Source organism: Miniopterus natalensis, chromosome 6 (assembly GCF_054644295.1).
Source record: "Miniopterus natalensis isolate mMinNat1 chromosome 6, mMinNat1.hap1, whole genome shotgun sequence".
Lineage (NCBI taxonomy): Eukaryota > Metazoa > Chordata > Mammalia > Chiroptera > Miniopteridae > Miniopterus > Miniopterus natalensis.
Genome location: NC_142086.1, coordinates 63,687,694 through 63,709,409, shown reverse-complemented (window position 1 = coordinate 63,709,409; position 21,716 = coordinate 63,687,694). Strand labels below are relative to the sequence as shown.

General features: G+C 33.8%; 1 protein-coding gene across 1 annotated transcript in view; it reads right to left on the bottom strand.

Moving 5' to 3' along the window:
- Nucleotides 1-21,716, bottom strand: part of SPATA16 (spermatogenesis associated 16) — a 163,823-nt gene that overhangs the window by 101,788 nt on the left and 40,319 nt on the right. Inside the window, 1 exon segment of the mRNA XM_016208242.2 lies at nt 1,346-1,435. Within this exon segment, the coding sequence (XP_016063728.2) occupies nt 1,346-1,435 (90 nt within the window).

Sequence of the window (21,716 nt, the reverse complement as noted above, 5' to 3'; positions counted from 1 at the left end):
GCTCTACTTCAAACCAAAAAAGCCCAGATTTGTAGTGATTGCCAATTTCCATAGTGTAAATTGTCCCAGGATTGCTAATTTCAGAGTCTGTACAAGCTGATCCCAGTACACCACCAGCAGCTCTTTACTAGTTGCAATCTAGTTCTGAAGTTGCATCTAGCTTTCTCCTATTTATCTTCTGATTAGATTATAAAGACATTAATAGATTACCTCTTAAGGAAAACTATTTTACAGATATCCATAAAAATAAAAAATTGATAAGAAGAAATTTATAAAAACCTATTTTAATTTTTAAAAGTGGACATTAACACACAGGTAAATAAATGTGGCATGTTGGTTGTTTGACTGCAAAGTGAGAGTAGTTGGGATTAATTCTGCCTTCCATATCCATCATTTAATTGAGCTCAGGTAACTCCTATGACCATCTTACACAAAGGGAATTCATGTCAGCCTCATGCTATAAGTTTTATGGAACATTTTTATTACCTACTTAAATTCCTTAAACCTCATTTTCCAAGAAAGTGTTATTTGCAAATGTTCTAGAGACAGCCACCTACAACCTAAGCCCCCTTCCCCATCAGATTACTGTAGATTTCTCCTTAGGAGTTAGTTGTGTTTGGAGTAAGTGTAGGAACCATCCACACTTTCTTGCTAAATTTCGACGATGAAAGTTTTTTGAGAGAATTCATAAAAGAAAGAGGAAATCTGATATGATAAACTTCACCTAGGGGAAAAAAAGCCTTGGTTGTCACAGGTGAGAAGAAACTCTGAATAAAGCATTGAAGCTGTTGCACAATTGTTGCAATTCTTTGCCATATGACTAGGTTCTGGGCATGAGAGTATTAAGAGCTATTTCACTAAGTTTTTATGAAACATATTTGGATCCAAGAGGCAGTATTTCAGGACACCTCTTATAACCGGTGAATTTATAACTGCTTCCATCTGCTCTAGAAATGGGCTCTTGGGGTCCTTTATATGTGGTTGGGTTTTATTTCCAGAACTCAAGAAAGAGATAGTCACAGAATAGTGCCATTACAACTAGGATCAGGAATGTACTTGGAGCAAGAGGTCAAGTTCATTTCTAATCTTTCATGGAAGTTTTCCCATTGTTATCAGTGAGCTCATGGCTGGAAAATTTGAATTTTACTAAGAGTTATGAACACAATATAGCTTTAATTAAAGAAAAAATAGTCAATAATTGTTGGTTTGACGTTTATAAGCAATAATTCTGGTAAAATCATATTCCATGAGAGAAATGGAAAGTTCTATTATGCTATTACCAGAAGCTGAGAATAAAATTAATTTAACTGGAAATAAATCTTCACAGAAATTATAATAAACATACCGGGCAGCTTCTGAATATCTCTCCAGACATCTAAACACTGTTGCCTGACGAAGATGATTTCGGAAATAGGCTGGGTTTAAAACAATGCTCCTTTAAAAAGATAAAAGAAACGCAAATGTTATTAGGTTTAAAAAGACAATTACCAGAAGTGTATAGAAATGAAATAACATGCATCCAATTTTATATACATATTTTAAAAGATACTAATGAATGGAGCCCTTTTCTTCCTGTAATTGTCAGTGAAGACAAATAAACAAGCATCGTCAAAAAGCTAATTAAGTTTGCATGATAAAAACAATTTTATTTATAGCACTGGAAATCTTTTATAGATATGACAATGGCAAAGAAGTTGAATCCAACCAATATTACATATGAGACATGACATTATTTTATTTTCTTATGTTAATAAATCAGGTGAAAATCATAGGTTATTTATGTTGTGCTTGCCTATAACAAGGGAAAAGGTTGTTAGCTAGTGAATTTCCATTAAAAAAAGGAACTGGAATTTTCATGACATGTTCTTTTGCTCTCGATAATTAGTTTCTGTGTCTTCCCCCAGCTGGATGACTTAGTGGATTGTAAGGAGCCCTATACTGTTTAAGGACTCTTGTCTTGACCTTGTCACTTTGGTAAGGTACTTATTCACTTTGGGCTTCCATTTTCTCTGGAAATAATAAGTCTTGATGATTCCTCCATCATTTCATAGAGTTCTGGAGCCTCAGTCCAAACACAGATGAGATGAGGATCACTCCCCACCTACCTTCTTGCCCTAGAGATAAACTGGTAGACATTTGCCTTCCTTGTCATGCACTGTTCACGGCATCTGATATAATGAGGTGAAGGAGACAGATGTAGTCCATGGCTCATCACCAAACAAGGAGACAGCATCAGTGAAAGTTTGAAATGTAGCTTATATTAACAATGTGTTGTGCTGTTGATATGGGATAAAAAAATGTTACAGAACCAACACAGGATTATTAAGCAACCTTCTTATGATTCTTTTTTATAAGTTGATGAGAATCATTTGTTTCACTTAGTTCATTATTAAAGTGGTTCTTAATCTTTTTTTGAGAGATTCACAGAGCTTTTTGAGAATGAGATGAAAGCTAGAGAATTCTGTCCAGAGTAATATAACTGCCCAAATTTAGGCAATTCATGTGACCCATTAAAGCTATTTAAGAACTCCAGATTAAAAAAATATACAGACAAAATTAATCCCATTCCCAGAAATATTAGAAAGAATAAAGTAGAAATGAAACAACTATCTGGCCCATGTAAAATTACAGAATTATATGATGATGAGATATATTGATTAAATAATTAAGTACTTTAAGCACCAGTGAACAGAAACCAGAGAGGTTAAAGGACCTTTCCAAAATCACTTACAACTAGTTAGTTGAAGAGTTTCAAGTTTATTGTGTTTCTCATCTTTAACCACAGAATTTTGTATTATACCTTATTGTCTTTCCTATGATAATTTCTGAAGAGATGAGACTGAGTTAGTGAAGTTTTATTGCTCTCTATGACTAATAATTTGTACAAATAAACACATGAATTTCCTAAGAACAAAAATTATTTGTTTTGGTGATTTCTGATTAAAGTCTTGGAAATTTAAAAAATTTGTATGAGTTTATTCCATATCAATTCCACAATTCCAAACAACTAATATCTATGACTAATAGTTTGTATTAGAAAAAATATGTTTACAAAGCATGTTTATTTATTTTATCCCTGTAAAAATAATCTTGTAAAAGTAGATCAGCATAAATAATAGCAGAGCTGTGTCTAGTGGCCTGGGTCTTCCAAATCTAACCATATTTTTTTCTTTTATACCAAAGATAATTCTTCCTTCTTACTTTGTAATCATTTATTCACTTAATGCATTTTTTAAAAAAAATCCTCGCCCTAGGTTATTTTTTCCATTGACCAGGGTTTGATTCCCGATCAGGGCACATGCCTGGGTTGCGGGCTGCAGCCGATCAATGACTCTCTCATCACTGATGTTTCTATATCTCTCCATCTCCTTTCCTCTCTCTGAAATCAATAAAGATATATTAAAAAAAAAAAAAAAGAAATGTAAAATCTTGATTCCCTACCCTACAATTACACAGAATCTGCATTTTAACCATACACTCAGGTGATTTGTATGCACCTTAAAGTTTAAAAAGTACTACATATATGCAAAATAAAAATGAGATTTCTTTCCATTGTATTTCCTAACTTATTTTTTTCTTTCTTTATTTTTATTGTTGACACTATTACAGATGTCCTCACTTTACTCCCCTTTGTGCCCCTCCACCCGGTCCCCATCCTTCCTTCCCTTTGGCCATCAACACAATGTTGTTTGTGTCTATGGGTTATGTATATATATTTTGGCTAATCTCTTCACCCTCTTTCATCCAGTCCCCCCCTCCCTCCTCCCCTCTGACAGTTGTCAGACTGTTTCATGCATCCATGCCTCTAACTTCTTATTGTTAACATTTGGATATGTACTTTAAAAATACTTTTCAATCTTATGATTTAATATTGGAATAACTTAGTTTTATTCAAATCATCTGCAAATAATGATGTTGTTACTATTTTTCTGTATTTACATCTTTTTTCTTCTCTTACTGCATAAGCTAAAAAAATTTTGTTTTTTAAAATATGTCTCCATTGATTTCAGAGAGAGGAAGAGAAAGGGAGAGAGAGGGATAGAAACATCAATGATGAGAGAGTCATTGATTGGTTGCCTCCCTCCTGCATGCCCCCCACTGGGGACTGAACCCAAAACCCAGGCATGTGCCCTGACCAGGAATTGAACCGAGATCTCCTGGATCCTATGTTGATGCTCAACTGTTGAGCCACACTGGCAGGCTAGGCTAAAATATTTTTAAATAAATTTAAATAAGTTAGGTGGTTCAGGGATGCTTCAATATTTCACTGATAATTTAAATTATGAATTGATTTGAGAAAAAGATATCATTTTCCAGAGTTAATATCAGAAATAAACATTTCATTTTTCAAGCACACCTTGGATCTATAAACATGATCTTGTGAACTATGTACTTTAATCTTTTGTAGGAATAATTTGAACTAATTTCTGATTTAAAAAAATTAATAAACAGAATATTATAGTTAAGGATTTAAAAAGTGAATAATAAAACAGAGCTATATCCAGGACAAAAGTGAACAAACATAAAATTAAGATTTTTTTATTATACTGTGATTTTTATAAAATATTATTCAGGAATTGAGTGGCCAGAGGTCTTGTATTTTTTAATCTTTCAACCAAACTAACCTAGATTTAGCTATTCATCCTACTGTTCTTTTTGTCTTTCAATTCATTTATTTTTACTTTTATATTGTTAATCCATTTTTGTCCACTCTGGATTTTATTTTATTATTTTTCTTCTTATTCCTGACAATATTCAATTCATTTATGTTTTCTTTCTAAATAAAGCTTTTATAGCTATGAATTTTTTAAACTGATTTTAGTTTTGACCATATCCTTAACAATGATAGATTATGCTTTATTCTCATAGCTTTTCCACCTAGTCTCTAAGTACAGATTTTAATTTCTCTTTGACTGAAAATTTATTTAGGATAACACTGCTCGATTTCTACAGTGTAGTTCTTCTTATTAAAATGTTTATTGTTAATTTCTGATTTACTACAATATAGAGAATATGTCTTGTGCATTTCTGCTTTTCAGACATATTAAGAGTAATAAATAATGGAGTGTTGCAGATATTTTAATGACATGTGGAAAAAATATTGTATCCCTAATTTGTAAGGTATTGTTAGTTAGAAACTACTGGAAGTGAACTTATAAGATTTTTAATTATCCAAATAAAACTTCTAGATAGATACCTTTATTTCTTCAAAATCTTTGGGAGATCTTTGTAGACTTTTTTTTTTTTTTTTTTACTTTACCTGTTTATTTTTATTTTATTTATTTTTAATTAATTTTTTTCAATTACAGTCTACATTCTTATTTTGTATTAATTTCAGGTATATAGCATAGTGATTAGAAAATCATATACTTTACAAAGTGTACCCCCTGATATTTCCAATATCCACCTGGCATTATGCACAGTTATTACAATATCATAGACTATATTTCCTATGCTGTAATTTACATCCCATGACTATTTTGTAATTACTAATCTGTACTTCTCAACCCGTTCACCTTTTTCACCAATCTCCCAACCCTCCTCCCCTCTAGCAACCATCAGTCTGTTCTCTGTATCTATGAGCCTGTTTCTGTTTTGTTTGTTCATTTATATTGTTCTTTAGGTTCCACATATAAGTGAAATCAGATGGAATTTGCCTTTCTCTGACTTATTTATTTCTCTTAGTAAAATACCCTCTAGGCCCATCCATGCTGTCACAATTGGCAAGATTTCATTCTCTTTTATGGCCGAGTAATAATCCATTGCATATAGGTACCACTGCTTTAGACCTGAATTTTAATATTATTACCATTTCAAAATTTAGTTTGTTTTTAAAGGCAATATTGATTTCATATTCTTTATTCTCATACTTATATTTGTGCTCTCATTTTTAGAAAATAAACTTATTTTAAATCACTTATTAATTCAGTTTTATTGAAGTGTAATTTACATGCAGTAGTATTCGCCCTTTTAAAGTATACAGTTGGATGCATTTTGACAAATTTATAATAATCACCATAATGAAGATATAGAATATTTCCAACCACACCAAAAGGTGGCATTGGAGACAGGAAAGTTTCCTACCTATTCCCTCAGAGACAGGTATGTTTTGCTTCTGCTTCTCCACCAGAAACCATGGATTTTTGCCTGGACTCTGTGATCACTCCTCCAGGGGCTTAATGTTTTAGCTTTATATAAGAGTAGAGATCAGGGAAGCAATTTCTTATTTAGGCAATGATGCTCAAGTCCAGTGGCTTTACCTTGCTTGGTCATTAGTAAAGTGAATTAACATTGATTCATTCTCCTGAATGATACTGCTCTTACTCTCCTAGGAAAGTGTTGACGTAGTGTTTTATTTTAATTTTAATTATTTACACAATATGTTTTTATTGATTTCAGAGAGATGAAGGGAGAGGGAGAGATAGAAGCATCAATGATAAGAGAGAGTCATCGATTGGCTGCCTCCTGCATGCCCCCTCCTGGGGATCAAGCCCCAAACACAGGCATGTGCCCTGACCGAAATCCAACTGTGACCTCCTGGTTCATAGGTTGACGCTTAACCACTGAGCCATGTGGGCTGTGCTGACCTAGTGTTTTAGAAATAGTTGGTAGATCTAGAGAATGCCAGGAATATGGAATATTTTAATTTCACCAAAGCATGATATCTGTATGAATAAGGTGGTGACATTTATGCTGGATAATGGCGTCATTCAATAAATTGTAAGTGGTTGAACAATTGATCAGTACTCTGGAAGTATGGTCTGGATAATTATGAAAGAAGAAATTTAATAACTTATTCTTAGCCCTTTTTGTGGACAACATATCCATTAGCAACTAAGACTGAGAAATTGAAAGGTTGCCTATGAAATTTTTGGATGGCATAAATTGTATCTAACAAGGAACTAATATCACTGATGACAGAAGCTAAATTCAAAATGATCTGGACTGGTTAAAAATAAAAACCTTATGTCATGAATCAAAAAAATCAGTTTTACAGATATAATCACAGCTTGAGTATGACCATGTGGAAAAAGTCTGAATATTTAAATTAATCACAAGTGAAATGTGATATAACAGTATGATAGAGCTACAAAAACTGTACATAAAATTTTACATGAAATCAATCGAAGGCGTTGTGTCCAAATAATGCTTTCACTGAAAATATTATGTTTTCTCTGAATTGTACCTTAGCCATACAGTATCTTGAATCTATCTATAGTTCAGAGTATCTGTGAGAATCACCATCATATTGGAGTGTGTCTAGAGTGTCCAGTGGGTGTGCAGAACAGTGTGTGAAGAATATGGAATGAAAATGATACATTCAGACAGTTAAATAAGATTAGTGGAGATGAACTAAGTACTTTCAAACACAAAGATCTACCATGTGAAAAGTAAAATAATTATTCTATGAAATACCAATGAGGCCAGGCAAAAACCAATATTATAAAGTTAAAAATAGTTTAGTGCAACATAAGGAGAGACTTATTAACTAATGATGCAACAGGCTTTGAAGAGAGTTTCTTATTACTGGAATCATTTAAGTGATATTTAGAATGCCATCTGTCAGGATCTGTGAGAAATTCTTGACTGAGTGGGAGATTAAACTAAATGACTTTCAAGTATAATCACAAAAATCCTTTATAATACATTGTTGAGCTCTGTGAAGGGTCTGAGTTTTCCCCTATTTGCAGGTTAACAAGTTAGCATGACATAGTTTTATGGATGCTCATAGAAGACATGAACCTCCAGGGCCAGAGACAAAGGAGAGTTTCTTAGACACAGCAATGGCAGTAGCCAGTGTATCAGCCTTTTGCAGTACTGCTACAATCACCAGATGGCATGCAAAGAAGGCCAGGTGACACCTTCACATGCAGTAGGTTGCATCACAGGAGAGGAATGCTGAGCTTAGGGAACGTAAACCTTTTACAATGAGCTGTAAGCGTGCTTATCCTTAGCTCTAGAGGGAGATACTAACTCCATCTTCCAAGGCTGTAAGCAGAGTTGCCTTTTCTTCAAAAGCCATTTACCACACTATCTTTTAAAAGATAGACTAGAACAAAGGCCAGCCAGTGCCTTTTAAAAAAGAACATGCAAAAAATAAAAATAAAAAAAATGCAGGAGACCCATAGAGAATTGTTTCCCTATATAGAGAATTTTTGTTCAGATATGCAAGTATTATTTGTTCTATTCATGCATTAACAAATAAAAAAGCATTCATAACAAGGTAAAAAAAGTTGAAATATCATGCAAAAATGACAAAACGCCTAATGTTAAAAAGTGAGTAATTGCATTGTTATCTACTTATATTCTGTTCTAGGAAGAGTTTAAGGTAGCTTATATAAAACTTACATTAAATTAAAGTAAAACTAGATGAATTAGACTACATAAAAATTAAAAACTTTTGTGCATCAAAAGATACTATTAACAGAATGAAAAGACAACCCATGGAATGGAAAAAAATATTTGCAAGTCATATATTTGATAAGCAGTTAATATCCAGAATATATAAGGAGCTCCTATAACTCAACAATTAAAAAAATTAAAAAACAGGCAAAGGACTAGAATAGACATTACTTCAAAGAAGATATACAAATCACCAATAACCACATGAAAAGATGCTCAAAGTCACAAATCATTAAGAAAATGCAATTGAAAACCACAATAAGATACCGCTTTACACTCATTAGAACGACTGTTAAAAAAACAGAAAATAACCAGTGTTGGCAAGAATGTGGAGACATTGGAATCCTTGTGCATGGTGTATGGGAATGTAAAATGTTTCAGCTGCTATGAAAAGTAGTATGGCAATTCCTCAAAATATTAGAAATAGAATTACAATATGATTCAGCAATTCCACTCCTGTGTATGTACCCTAAAGAATTGAAAGCTGGGTGTTGAAGATGTACCTCCATGTTTATACCAACATTATTTACAATAGCTAAAAGGTGGAAGCATCACAAGTGTCCATCAATAGTTGAGTGATAAGCATAATGTGGCATGTACATACAATGGAATATTATTTAGCCTTAAAAAAGAAGGAAATTCTTATAGGTACTACAACATGGATGAATCTTCAGGACAGTATGCTAGGTTAAATAAACCAATCGCAAAAAGACAAATACTGTGTTATTTCACTTTTACGAGTTACCTAGAGTAGATAAACTCATGGAGACATCAGAGGCAGAATGCTGGTTGCCAGTAACTGGATTGAGAGGGGAATGGGAAGTTGTTTAATGGAGTTTTAGTTCTGCAAGATGCAAAGAGTTCTGGAGGTTGGTTGTACAACAATGTGAATGTACTTAACACTACTGAATTGCACATTTAAAGAATGAGAAATATGGTAGATTTTAAGTTATGTGTGTTTTGTCATAATAAAAAAATAACTGAATGAGGAAAACAAGATTAAAAGTAGAAGAGTTAAAATGAAGCCTAGATGAGGTTAGTATATAAAATATGTCATAAGATCTTAAGAGTCTGGTTGAGATGGACTATATATTTTCTTCTAGATTTGCTGGTAACTAATGAAAAGAGTGCATATAGTTTGTTTTAAACAAGCCAGTTGCTCAATTCAAATGTTTCCTGTAGTATAATCAGAAAGATCACCTTATCCAAGATGCCCTAGAATGAAACAATCTGTCCTCAGCAACAGATTTACAGAAAAATCAGAAAGTGTTCCATACGGTTGCTTTTTAGAGCTTCTTTCAGCATGGCTTGTTGGCAGAATATGAAATTTCAATCCAGTAACTGAAATTCTGGGTTGGTGGAAGGAATGGGAATGTAAAGGGAACGCGCAATACTGTTATCACTATGCAAGGATTCAGTGAAATCTTAGTGACTGTGTCTTAATTGGTCACTTGGTTCACTGTAAAAGATTGATGATTAGAATTAAAGACCAAAATAAAGTATAACAGTCCTCAACTTATTGAGAAGAACTGACAAGACCACTGCTCACTTTAAATATCTCACATTGACAAGCAAGACCAGAACAATAGAGTGACCCTATTCAATTTACATGGGAGAAATGGAACTATTTTAAAAAGTATTAGAGCATAAAATTAGAATTAAGGGCATTGATTTTTGAAGTAAGAAAATTACAGTAGATTGTTGTCGAATAAAGCATATAGCCCTGCCAAAACAGTAGCAAAGTATGTTTTTGCAAAAGCATTAAAGAAAAACCTAGCTCTTTAGGGAAACAGCAAGAAGAAATAATTCTCACATATTTCTTGAAATCCCAGCGTGTGTCTGGCTCAGAAGAAAACAAGTTCAGAGGAGAAGCCAAACAGGGAAGTAACTCGAATAATCATCCCTGATGTGTTGCCCCCCCATTACAATTAATTATATGTGGAAACTATTGCATGTGAAAAATGTGAATTATTCAATTGAACAACAAATAGCTTATTTCTGACATGACAAAGAGTCAATCAGATACATACTTTTAAAAATTGTTGTATTGTCCCGGTACTGAAAAATATATATAGTCAGAAGGGAGATGTCATATTGTTTGTCTTCTTTATAGAGGTAGTAGTGAATATACATTAAAGAATGATTAGGATCTATGTTTAAGTATATTTTACTTTGGATTTTAAGTATGAGATCTCTTTGTTTAGAAAAATAAAATGAAGGTTAAAATTCAAGTAACAAACTTAATGGGTCATCAATACCAAGAAACAGGACACTTTAGAAGGAAGCAAACTTCTAGTCTTCCCTGTCTTCCCAAAACATGAATATCATCAGTTAATATGCATCAAATAATCACCAAAAATAACTATGACATGTTTCTGGATCTTTAGAAGTGTGAAGTAAATGCTTTTTTAAGCAATGGAGAACATTTCATTTTCTCTACATTTATTTTACTTTTTTACTAACTTAATTACTCTGCATCCATTGGAGATCTCTCCATAATAGGAAGCAATGCTCACCAAAAATTATCTTTATGTGTGCAGCACCCAGTAAATACTTAAACACATAATGGACACTGAATGAGTGTTTTTGGAATAAAAGAATGTTATTGAGTGACTGAACACACTTCCAAAGGAGCCACCAAAGACCCTAATCTTATCTAGGATTCTTGGATGAGATCTATATATATTGTGATCCTAATCTACCAACCGCCTCTCTCTACTGATTTTTTCACCTATAACCCAACTGGGTAGCAGGTTTACACAATCTTCTACTTCCTAACTGTATGCAGATGTGATCAGGAATGAAAGGCAGTTTATGTAATTAAAGGATATAGAGATAGAAAAGTAAGGCCTTTGAGAAAAATTCCCAATACAAAATTGTTTTTCATAATTTGAAAACATGAAAAAACAACAACCTCATGTTTGTAGACTGTAATCGTGTTTTCTCATTTTTTTCTCCACCTGTCAAATGCCTGGATAGAGTAAACATGAAATGAATCCCATTTATTTTTCATCTACATTGTAATACAAAGACTGTCCAGTAAAAGCTGTTAGTAAATCACTTGGTCAGTTCTCCCAACAAAACAGTCTTTAAGTAATACAGTATATCAACCTATCTTTTGACATTTCCATTTTTTGTTCTTGACATTTTCTCTTAAAAAAATAATAGTGTTGGCTCTGTTATCTTTTCTTCAGGATCCATGAACCAAATACCAGCTATAAACTCTCTTGTAGAATAGCCATCAAGATTCAGAAACCAAAACTGTAGATGTAAAGCCCTGTTCATCTGTCTATGCAACACTGAGGGGGAGGAGGGTGGAGTAGCAATGGTGGTGGTTCAAGAACAGCTTGAAAAATATCACATTTCTTCCATCCCGTTGCTTGGGTGGGATGTATTTTGGAATGATTACTTTGAAAAGTACAATTAATAAATTCCCCTCTCTTCTAACCTATCAGAAATAATGATTCATTCAGCTATAATTACTGAGTATAAACCATGTTCCAGACACTGTACAGTTTTTAAAGAAAAGAACCAGAAGGGTAAATACAAACCTGAATTAATATTTTGAGTAGCCCTATTGTATGGGAATAAATGTCTTCTTGCATTCTATTATTGTTTATCCTGCTTTCAATGGGCAATTAAGCAGTAACCTTTAAAATGAGCTGAAACAAATTATAGTGAATTCTACCAGATAGTTTCATGGGACAATGGAATGGGATGCTTATTTCTTTTATAATCTGAGAATTAGAGGGATTTTTGATAGCAGAATGAAAACTATTTGTATATTACCAAGTATCAAAATTGTTCATATTAACATTATTATTTTTTGACTTGGAGACTAATAAGTGACATCTAGATAACAATATTTTACCTACCATAAGGTCCCCTGTAGTTCTCAAACCAAAGGAGAAATATTAATGTAACTCAGGCTTTGCGAAGCATTTGGACTTCTGATAATTGTCTGTGATTTCCCTTTGCTGAATTAACAGAATTAGCAGGGCTATACCACAGTGGACACTGTGTTTATGTATCCAGTGTCCATTCTGGCTGAACCCCTGGATTATATATTATAGTTAGGAAGTTTAAAATCAAAATTTGAACTGGATAAGGATTTTAATTGTGGGAAAAGCTCTCATTATTAGATTCAATGTTTAGTTATAAACTAAATTGCCATTACTCAAAGTGACTCTAATTAAGAAAGTCTACTAATTGCTAATACTATAAATGAGAATGTTAATGGTTTCTCTTTGAAATGCAGAGGGCTTTCTAATGTGTTTATTATTAATCCTTTCTTTACTGACAAAGATAACTAAACCTCCCATTTTGCCATACTGTTCTCATTGGCTCCAAGTACTGAGTTGCACCCTGTTGTGACTTGTACCACATAAAGTGTCATAGCACATTATTTTGGAAAGAATCCATTTTCTGAATATCTTTAAAAGTTCTGCCATTTCTGTAAATATAATGACAATAGCATATATTGTGATTGTTTTGTTTAAAAAGCTATGTTAGACAATAAGCAACTAGCTCCCAAATGGAAGTATTAGCCCAATTGTGGAAAACGATAAAAATACATACATAACCAACAATAAATGCACTAAAACTGGAAACAGTTACATTGTGAGGTGCATGCAAAGGAGATAGAAAAAAACAAAAGTTTGGGGGAAAGGGTCTGCAATGACGGGAAAAGATAAAATTTGGAAATAAATCAGGAGGAAGTGAATTTTGAGCTGCACTTTGAAATAGTCACAATTAAGGAAGAGCAGTAGAAAATCCAAACTGGAAAAATGCCCGCAAATGACTTGGTGATAGAGGATGGCAAACCATATTAAAAACTGCAGTGTAGGCTGGCCGGGCGTAGCTCAGCAGCTGAGCATTGACGTAGCAACCAGGAGATCGTGGTTCGACTCCTGGTCAGGGCCCATGCCCGGGTTGCAGGCTCGATCCCCAGCAGGGGCGTGCAGGAGGCAGCCCATCAATGAGGACTCTCTTATCACTGATGTTTCTCTCTCTCTCTCTCCCTCTCCCTTCCTTTCTCTGAAATCAATAAAGATATATTAAAAGAAAAACAAACAAACAAACTGCTGTGTAAATTTGCTTAACTAAGATAATAAAATTGACTATAGGGGAAGGCAGGAGCCTATTAAGAAACCTGTCCATTAATTAAAGGATTTTTAATATTATGGAAGAAATTACTAATGCTTCAGGGGTTACTAAACAAGCACATGATGGAAACTTTTTTTTTTTTAAAGAGGACATTCATTGCAACTATCTGAAGAAAGATGTGGGCCTCAAAGACTGGGAGGATGCCGAGGACTCTATGAACTAGTACAGTGGTTCTCCAAGCTTGGCCTACAGATTCCCAAGGGTTCCTAGACACTTTCAGGGAGCTCAGAGTATTATGATTATTTTTATAATGATATTAATATATTATTTCCCTTTTTCACTATGTTGACATTTGCACTAATGTTGAAAAAGCCATGGTGGGTAAATCTGCAGGCTCTTTTTCAGGAATCAAATCAGTGAGAGCAAACTGTTCTGGTGGTCACTGAGTGTATTCACTGATTGAATACACTCCTTCCTTGGCCTGCCCACACCCCCAAAAATACAAATCTCAACTCTTGAGTACATGTATTTTTAATATTTGGCATGACTTGATGGGATGCATGCATACAGCACTTCTCTGCAACATAACCAAGTGTGATGGTGGTCTTGAGGAAGGCACTTGTGCGGGTGGTTGCATTTGAAAGCCGACTTAGTCACTGTTTCCATGGAACATCATCATGTTTTACTCAGAACAACTAACAAACTATGATTATCAGACTTGGAATTTGGCAGCTATTTCTCAAAAATAAAATATGTGTGCCTGTCACTTAAAGGAATACAACTGACTGTATTTCTTGCCAGCGATAAAAGTTTGAACTTTCAAGTAAAATTAGAATTTTGAAAAACTTGTATGTCTCACCGTGAGCTTCACAGCCACCCAATGCTTAGACTTTTCCAATGAGATTGGTGAAATTAATGTGCAATTTTTAAAATTTACTATTGCGTAATTAAATTCTGCATAATAGAAATCTGCAAATGATACATTATTTTCCAAATAATAAACATATGTTACTAACTCATGCATGGGTAAACAACCCATTCAAAGTGTAAGGAAGACCAAATGGCTTTTAATGTAACAGAGTAGAAGTTGATTGATATGGTTTCAGAATTCACATTGCAAGTAGTCTTTAAGAAATTACCACTTGATAAATCTTGGTGTATTATCAAAAAAGAAAATTCAGGATTATCTTAAAAGTTCATTAACACCCTCTTTCCTTTTCTAACTATACATCTGTGTCAGGCTGGATTTTCTTCTTATAGTTCAACCATATTGCAACAGACTGAATGTTGAATCAGATATAAAAACCCAGTTTTCTTTTATAAAGCCACACACTAACAAATTTACAAAAACACGAAATGGTGCTACTCCTCTATGTATGCTTTTTGAAAATATAGTTATTTTTCATAAAATATGTGTTTTATGTTAACATGCGATGGGTTTATTGTTATTTTTAAATGAATAAATATTTCTAAATTTCTATATTTTAATTTCTAATATGATAAATATTTGTAGATATAATACACATAAAGAAAAAGCTCTTTGGGATCCTCAGTAATGTTAAAAAATATAATGGGGTCAGCCCTGGCTGGTTGGCCTCAGTGGTTAGAGCATTGGCCTGTGGACTGAAGGGTCCCGGGTTTGATTCTGGCAAAGGGCATGTACCTTGGTTGCGGGTTCGATCCCAGGCTCCAGTGTGGGCACATGTGGGAAGCAACCAATTGATGTGTCTCTCTCACATTATTTCTCTCTCTCTCTCTCTCTCTCTCTTCTACTGTCTCTGAAAAGCATTGGAAAAAAATATCCTCAGGTGAAGATTAAAAAAAAAAAAGAAAAAAATATAGTGGCGTCATAAGACCAGTTGTAGGACAAGTAAATAGTAAAAACTGGTATGAAGGTTCTAACTGTACAGATGAAGATAAAGAGGCACATGGGATATGCTTGTTTAATAATTTGCATTATCACACCATCCTTTTGACCTGTCTCCTAAAACTGAAATACCCCTTCCCCTTTTTTGGGCTACATACATGTGGCTTCTCAATGTGATCCTCACATCATTTTCTTTCCACAAAACTCAAAAGCTATTTTTTCAGAGCCTACATGTATTGAACAGGCTCTACAAGGAAAGCTTACAGAAACTAAGTCTCAAAAAGCAGAAAGACTGAGGTTAAACATATAGTAAAATTCTATATTAGACTTCTTTTATCTGCTAATCTCTACAGTGAAACACCAAAAAAAAAAAAAAAAAGCAAATACTACTGTGAAATCAGCCGTCTTCTGTGTGACAGTCATATTTGCTAACAAAAGCTTAATACTTGGTAATATCCTAAGAACACTTTTATGCAATTACACAATTATTTTGCCTCAGGTAACCTGAAAAAGGCACATGGTCTGCATTTTCTCCAGTGAGGAAGATTCATAAGAAATGTATGTCCCACTGTAACCTGTGAGCAAAGTTATAGGCAGTGCCATCAGGGAGACTTTTATTTTCAAACTAAAGGTGTTATGACTTAACATATGGCTGCTCTTCAGACTTCTGTGAAAAATAAGAAAAAGCCACAGGCCTGAAAGGGGATAAGCATGAAGAATACTTGCCATGGCAACAGAAGAGGAAATGAGGGAGAGTTTAGATAAATACAGCAGTAACAGTACAACTCCAGGATTTGCAAGATGTTAGTTGAGGCTAGTACTATGTTGCCAATAATATAAAATACCCATGAAAATATTCATATCCATGAAATACACATTCATGAATTATGAAAAGTAAAATGGGTAGTAGGGTGGTACCTTTATTTGTAAGATAGTCAGCTCTTCTAAGGTAAAGTATAGGGTTATAGCAAGTCAGGCACACTCAGCAAGAGATTTCTATCTGGAGAAAAAAGGTAAAAAGAAAACTTAAAATATCAAACTCAGGCTGACAAGAGCTATAAAATGAATAGGGGCTGGCATCTAAGCCATGTTTTTCACCTCCATAAAAACTTGTCTGCTCCAAGTTCATCTCTTGCTATGTGTAGCCCTATATATAATTAGCCTATATGGTGATTTCTCCATGTCACATATCCCAGAAAAGATCCTTAGGACTGAAAGGGTAGAAAAATATTGAGGAAAGTTGCTTTGAGAACAGGGCACAAACATCAATTTTATAGTTTATCCTGGGTGAGGCAGATTGAGTGGGAACAAGCTTTAGTCCCTTAAAAACAGACTTGGTTAAATTTGGAAATGTGGGTGTTTCTCCATTTAATTATTTTTAACATGTTTGAACATCCAATATTCATCAACTTCTTGTATTTCCCTATACTTCCTCAGTTTTAGTACTGGTCTTGCATGCAGAGGTAGCAAATTAGGAGGCCGATAATTTTCACTGTGTTGGTGAGCATTAGATAGACGACTACTCACTATGTTAAGCAGAGCAAATGTGCTCATGAAATGTGAATTCTAGAATCTTGTAAAATTTCAGGTTGGTCACTGGAGGTCTTGAAAATAAGCACAATGTTGACCTCAAGGTTAAGATTTGCATAAATATTTTCCATTTGCAAACCATCTCCCCATCTATAATATCATTTGATCCCCATTTCAAGAGCTAAGGAAGATATTGCCATTTTCCAGTGCTCAGAAATGCAGAACTGAGGCAAAGAAAAGTTAAGGGACTTGTGAAAGTCAAGGCTGTTCGGTGATGTTGCAGGGATTCACACACAGACCTTTATTGGCTGGACCTTGTTTAACCACATTACAAGGAAATTTACTGCTCCTTTTCTTTATTTGTATTTACAGAATTCATTCTGGAAAATTTAGAACTTTAAAAAAATCAATTGACCTTACAAGAAGTAGAAATAAACGTATCTCTTCTGTTCTCATTTGTACTTACCCCAAGCCAAGCAACTGCCATGTTTTAGGACATTTCAAGTCCACAGAAGCTTTTAATATCCCAGTGAGATTTATAGAGGTTGCAGAAAGGCGAAGTGATCCATTCAACCCATCAGAATGGATTTTAGAGCTGGGGTATTAGAAGGTGGGAGACAAATATAATAGGATCATCTTACAATAACATAGGAATAAACCCACCCTCGAGGAGTGGCTGTGTGGCCTTTTTTGCCATCCCTGAGGTTAGGATCAAAATGAACATTTCCTGAAGGCAGCACTTAGCATGGGAGCTGTACATTAGCACTCCCTGCGCTCTGTTTTTCAAGAGCCACAGGGAAATCAAAAGCAGGGGAGCAAACCAACAATACCTGGTGAATTTACCTTCTAAAGACAGATGCATCGTTGCATAAGAATACCGCTCCATTCCATTAATATACTGCTTCTTCATTTATAAACCATTTTTATATTAATGAGTTAATGGGAAGGAAAGATAAGAGCCAAATGGATACTGACCCCAGAGGTAAAACTGGACTAAATTGTTAGAAGAGAAAGAGGGGAAGCTAGAATGAGACATAAAACATCAAGCAAGATATTATAAAGTGAAATGCAGTCAATTTGAAATAAAGGTAGGAGGTGACATGTTTGGGTAAAGAGCCATGGAATGAATAGTAAAGTAAAATGGAGGCAAATATAAAAATGTTGTTGGTAGAGTGATTTTAATTAATCTATTGCAAGCTCTGTATAATGAAAAAGTTAAAATATAAGCATGAAAGTTTGTAAGTATATTTAATATATATAGAGTATGATCCTTTTATCACATCTTTTGCTACCTGGACAGACAACTTAAGGAATCTAAACCAGTTTCAGAATCTTTCTCTCTCTTTAAAACCAATTTAAAGAAAAAAAAAAGAAAAAAGAAAAAAACCTTACAAATATCTGTAATGCTTTAAGTTCTTATCACCTCTAAGCATTTTAATTATCCTCTAAGTTTGGGAAAATGAAACCTCCAAAGTTGTATTTTTATAGAAGTTTTCAAATTGTCTACTTAATTATCTGTTGGGGTTCAATAATGATATTTAAAAAATAATAGTTTCTTCTGCCTTGGCTAGTGCGTCTCAGTTGGTTGAGGGTCATCCCATGCACCAGGGGTCACTGGTTTGATTTCCAGTCAGGGCACATGCCCAGGTTGGGGACTCAATCCCTGGTCGGGGTGCGTGTGGGAGGCAGCTGATCGCTATTTCACTGTCTCCCTCTCCCTTCCCCTCTCTCTAAAAATCAGTAAAAACATATTTTAAAAAATAACAGTTTCCTCTATGCATATGTATAATTTATTATTAACACTGAAAATATCTGCATTTGCTGTTGTTGATGGGATTGAAATAAAATACGAATCTGATATATTTTGAGATGTAGAAATGACTGCAAGCAATTTACTTGGATTTAAAAATGAGAAAACTGAGACAAAGAGAAGTTAACTTACTTGTGCAAGTCAAAGCTAGTAAGTGATGAAACAAAAATTCAAGTCCATGCCTTTGGCTATTATTTTTTTACATTTGACCCAGGGTTATTTTAATGTGTATAGTTTATTTTCCAAGTATTTGAAAGGATTTTCTAGATATCTTACTTATTAAGCCTTATTTTCATCTTTGATAATGGTTCTTTCCTGAGGTCTACTTTGATATTAACACAGGCAAACCTATCATAAAACTAGGTTTTAATGTTTACTGTATGGTATATAATTTTTCTTCTCTTTAAACCTATATCTTTTTGTAGATAGTATATAGTTGAATCTTTTGATTCAACTCTACTATCTTGCTATTATCTTCCAATGTCCCACTCATTATTTGTCCCTCAATTAATCCTTTCTGACTTATTTTCAGTTACTTAAATATTCTTTAGTATATAATTTTAAGTCTATTATTGGATTTCTAGCCATAATTCTTATATTTTTTAGTTACTCTAAGGGTTATAACATGCATCCTTAATTTAACACAGGCTACTTAGAGTTAATATTATACTCTTTCCTGTAAAAGGCTTAATATTAACATTCCATTTGTGCTCCCTCCCACAGGCATTTGTGATATTGCAGTCAAATATTTCCCAATGAAATAGTGTAATCTTATTATTTATTATTTTTACTTTAGATAATATGATAAAATGCTGTTATTTTTCTTTAAGTAGTCATTCTTCTTTAAATACATTTTGAGAAGAAAAATAGTGTTTTGTGTTCACTGACTTATTTACCATTTCTGGTGCTACTTATTCCTTTTTATAGATCCAGATTTCAATCTGTCATTTACTTCAGCTTGAAATATTTTCTTTAACATTTCTCAAAGTGTAAATCTGCTTAGGATTAATTTTAAGACCTTTATTTATTTAGATATATTTGTCTCATTCTCATTTTTGAAGAATATTTTTGCTGAATGTAGAATTCTGGTTTGATATCATTTTTTTTCTTTCATCACTGTAAAGTTGTTCTTAGAGAGAGATGGAGAGAGGGAGAGAGAAAGAGAGAGAGAGAGAGGTTTGTTATTCTACTTATTTATGAATTCATTGGTTGATTCTTACATGTGCCTTGACAGGGGATTGAACCCACAACCTTGGCATATCAGATGGACACTCTAACCATTTGAGCTACCCGGCTAGGGCTCCAATATGATGTTAAGGTCAATCAGTGCATTTTTTATTTCAGGTATTTTATTAATCTATGTAAAATCTCTAGTTGGTTCTTTTGTATAGTTTTTATTTTTCTGTTAGAGTCTCATCATCTTTTCTCTTGTTATGACTATCTTTACCTCATGGTCCTCGAGCCGATTTTTCACAGTTTTTAAAAAATCCTCTACCAATTTTAATATCTGGGTATTATTGGGTCTGTTTTTATGGACTGTTTATTTTTTTAAGTGTGAGTCTCATTTTCCTTCTTCTTTGCATGCAAAGTAATTTTCGATTTTATGCTGGACATTTTGGATGAAACTTTGTAGGAAATTGAATTATCACATTGTCCCAGCTAACTTGTTGAATTTTTCTTTTTTCTTTTGTTAATCAATTTAAATGATGAGTACTCTTGTCTTGTCGTGCTTGGTTTTAGTCTATGTTAGGGCAGGTCTATTTGGGCTTTGAGCTTAATCTTAAGGTGTAGTCCTTTTGAGGACGTGTTTCTTACTTATAAGCATGCCTTTTCTGGGGTCTCAACTGAATGCCTGAGGTACTCCTGAGGCCTCCTCGCACTGGTACTTCATCTTTTAGCACTGCAGCTCCTCTATTATTTCCATTTGGCATTTACACTTTTATAGGAAATCTCTGCTACATGAGTCTCACTACTCACATTGGCCAAAACCCTGCAGTAAATCCTCATGTAGACTTCTACCCCCAATTTCCTCACACAGCTATCTCTTTTTGGCCAATTGCCCTATAAATTACAGCTTTTTTTTGGCATCCTACTATTCTAATCTCTGCATCCTCAACTCAGCAAGACTGTAATTTAACTTGATCTCCATCTCCCTGAATTAAGGCAGGAAAATAACACAAGCCAAAAGCTGAAAAAACTGTGGGCTTACAATGTATATTGCCCTTTTCTCAAGGATCAAAGGCCAGCTGTGACCATTGTCCAGTGTCTGAAAAGAGTTGTCTCATATATTTTGTCCAGTTTTATAGTTGTTTACAGCAGGAAGGCAGGTCCAATACCAGTAACTCTTTCATGGTGGAATAAAAAAAAATACATGGGTTTGTATTTAATTGTTTGAAACCTCATGAGATAGTATTTGTAAAGTAGATATTATTATTATAACCCAGTTTTGTAAGAATTAAATCAGACTAAGTAGTGAGTAGGGGAGTCAGAATTTGAACCTTAGTGATAAGATTGTAGACTCACGGCTCTGATTCAATATGCTATGCTGCCCCGGTAACATGAAATTATATCTATTTCCTTCAGAGCATTTAGCATAGTCTTCTCATAGATTTATTACTTATTTTTTTAACATTGTTTGATACTTTTCTACTATGTATAAATATCATATATTTTCTGTTTACAACTGCCTTCTCACTGCCTAGCACAGGCTCTTGGTAGGAAGTCAATAAATACTTGTTGAATGAATGAATGTAGATGTCACCATTATAAAACAATTTTGAAAATAAGATCTTTTTCACATATTTGGTATTTGCACTTGATCTTGCTTGCCACTTTGTGGCATCAAAATCCTGCAACAAAAACAAACAAAAATCTAAACGTGAGAAATATGCAAAAAAAAAAAAAAAAAAAAAAGTGGCATACATCATTAGAATCTTTACAGTTATATACATCAAGATATAATTATATGATGTGAAAAGAGTTATAGCAGAATTTATACTC